Source organism: Scophthalmus maximus, chromosome 20 (genome assembly GCF_022379125.1).
Source record: "Scophthalmus maximus strain ysfricsl-2021 chromosome 20, ASM2237912v1, whole genome shotgun sequence".
Classification (NCBI taxonomy): Eukaryota; Metazoa; Chordata; class Actinopteri; order Pleuronectiformes; family Scophthalmidae; genus Scophthalmus; species Scophthalmus maximus.
Window position 1 is genome coordinate 3,084,098 of NC_061534.1, and position 2,976 is coordinate 3,087,073.

The 2,976-nt window shown below is 49.8% G+C and overlaps 1 protein-coding gene across 9 annotated transcripts in view; it reads right to left on the minus strand.

The window, feature by feature from the left end:
- The window catches only part of grin1a (glutamate receptor, ionotropic, N-methyl D-aspartate 1a), a 32,959-nt gene extending 31,452 nt beyond the window's left edge, over positions 1-1,507 (minus strand). For 4 of the 9 annotated variants that reach the window (XM_035608169.2, XM_035608168.2, XM_047329532.1 and 1 more), the window contains exon 1: positions 42-1,506. In XM_035608169.2, coding sequence (XP_035464062.1) covers positions 42-290 — 249 coding nt within the window. In that variant the 5' untranslated portion in view covers positions 291-1,506. Of the gene's footprint in view, positions 1-41 lie in introns of all 9 variants that reach the window. The other 5 variants (XM_035608171.2, XM_035608166.2, XM_035608170.2 and 2 more) reach the window with 4 other exon arrangements.
- Positions 1,508-2,976: the final 1,469 nt, after the last annotated feature.

The following is a 2,976-nucleotide window of genomic DNA, read 5'->3' on the forward strand; positions in this document are numbered from 1 at the left end:
GATGCTGCGCACAGGCGCAAAGGGGGGGGGGGAGTATCTACCTGGCTGGAGATGAGGTCCTCGCACACGGACAGGGCCATCTGGATGGCGTTGGGCTTGTGCGTGACGGAGATGGCGGTCAGCTTGAACTTGTCGCGGCCGTACACCAGGTTCGCCTGGGTCACGGCGTCTTTGAACACCTGCTCGTACCTCTTCTGGCTCAGCACGGCGCCGATGTTCACGACCTTCGGCTCGCAGCCGGCCCGCGCGCAGGAGCACGAGAGGAGCGCCGCGAGCAGGAGGAGACGCATCGTGCGGACCAGCAGGCGGCACAGCGCAGCCCGGTCGCCTCGCTCCCCCCCGGTGGCGGCTCGGCTCGACCTGCTCCTTCTGGGCAGCAGCGCGGCTCCAAGCCCCGCGGAATGCGCGACCGCGGGACACGATCCAGGAGGGTGGTGTGATGCGATGGAGGAGGCAGGAGGGATGAGGGGGGGCCGGAGAAGGAGATTGATGAAGAAGGGGGGAAAAAAAGGGGATGGGGGGGGGGTGGATTTATGTGCAATGCGGAAGAATGTGCACAATCATGTCAGGGGCAGGGTGTCAACCGGGGGCGTCCAACCCGCATTGTCCACCTTCTTCTGCAGAATTGCTCCAATCTCTTTTTTCTCTTTTTTTTTTTCAAAAGATGAGTTGAGTTGAAGCGTAGTCCAGACTTGTTCCTGTCCGCGGTGACAATCACTCGCTCCGTGCGAACTGATCGCAGCGATCCGGTCGCTGCGGGTTGAGCCGCTGCCGCCGCTGTCCTTGGTGCTGACAGCTGTGCATGCGCGCCGCGTCTGGTTGCGCGCGCTCCCGACGTGTCGGCTCCCCGCTCGTGGGCTTTGCGCGTTGGCGTGTTTCTGCTGCTGCCGCTGCTGCTGACGATGCCGGAGCACAAGAGCAGAGAGGAGAAGCTGTGTGTGCTCACTCGTTCCAAAAATAAATAAAAATACACGTGCCTCATCAGCGCGTTGAATATGACGAGACGTGAAAGCAGAGATCAGTGAAGGATGCGCACGACATGCCGGCAGCAGCGTTCTTATCAGGTTTGCATATACCCGCAGGGCAGTGAAGGGCTGACAGATTAAAACAGGGTAAATGAGACGGTTGTGATGTTTTTCTTTTTTTCTCTCCCCTGAATTAGCCTGATTGCACAGGGAGCAGATGGAGGGTGTTCGTTCCACGCCCGCGGGTTTCAGGTCAGAGTTGAGTCATGGACACGTGCTTTGATATGACACTTCTTTTTCTTCCCTCTCTCTCTCTCTGTATGATTCGCCGCCGTGCACCCTCTCCTCCGCCTAAAAGTGGACCGACTTGTCATTGGACAGGCTCATAAAACACGCAGGATGCCGGTTGCCATCCGTCTCTCTCCGGCCGTCACACACACTCACACTCCATCACGAGCCCAGCTCACCCGCCTCGGCTTCGTGTCTTAAATCCTGTGGTGTGTGTCTGTGTGTGTGTGTGTGTGGATATGTTGTATAATTTTTTTTTTATCTCCGCGCTTTGGAGTGTTTAAGATGACTGTTGAGAGCATCCCTGCAGCAACACAGCAGAATCTACCCCCCCCCCCCCCCCCCCCGTTACCTAGGAAACAAGAATTTTTTAACAACACACACACACACACACACACACACAGGGGATCTTTATACATGCAAACCCATGCATGGCGAGTTTATTCATCAAACGTCGAAATATATCACTTTATGGAGCTGCAGCATTAAAAAAAAAGACATTTAGTCAAAGAGACTAAATCAAAATAAGCAAACACTCATTTTAATTTACATTCATAAGTCAAACATTTCAATATTTTCCCCCTGAGATGATTTAGCTCTGGGTCTTTTAAGTGTGTTTATTCCACAGAAAGAAAATAAAAATTCATAGGTGATTTGAAAACGAGGCCATGAGTGAAATCATCGACCGGTGCTCTGAATTATAAATCACACAACACAGTGGATGTCTCTCATGTCATGCAGCAGTGAGCTGATAAATTAATCAACAAGGACAATATCATTCATGTGAATTGGAGAAAAAAAAAAAGATGAATGAAAAAAAAAGATGCACTTCCTGGTTGGTTTGTTCCAGAGCTTTCAACCACATCCCACAGTCTTTAATAGCAGACTACTGTTCAACAAATGAAAACACTTATGTAATGTAGGGGGATTTACATGAATCATACCTTAAAATGTTTTTGTTTTTTTTACTTGACAGTGACAAAATATTTGATACAACAAAAACGCACAAGAACAAAACATTCCCATATAGACAAAATACACTTTTAAAAAAAGAGTCTATAATCATATTAAACCCGTCAAGAGAAGATAATTAGATTGATTTGTGCAGAAGCTGGAGGTTTGTTTGTCTGATTCGCCGGACGACGTGGCTGGCTCCAGGATCTTGGGACATAGTGTTCCTCTGTAGCTCAGCCCGGACAGATCCATTTTCAAAAGCATTGTTCCTGGAAAAAACAAAGCTTAAACTGAGAAGTCACCAAATACGCTGCCTCCAAAATACCAGCCACACAGACAGAGAGAGAGAGAGAGAGAGAGACAAAGGCCCTGCCGCCATCAATCCACTGAAAATACCTGAAAAATGAACAGTGTTGAACAAGGCACATAATGATTACCACACCTCAGCCACAGACAGTTTGTGTAAAACTCACCACTCACTGGCCTCTTATTAAATTTGTGTACGAAACCCTGTTTCCGTACACTCTCGTCCACTTCGCTCCCACTCACCAACTGCTCACACATCAATGAACCTGGACCAATCTGCTCTGCAGCCATGATACGATATACGTTTGATTATTCGCTGCTGCTGGAGCAACACAACACAACAAGGACTCTTTAGCTCAAATGAGCACAGAGGCACACAGGCACACACACACACACACACACACACAAGGACGGACGGACGGACACACTCGAGTCCACACTTTGAGCCGTCCGCCCACACAGA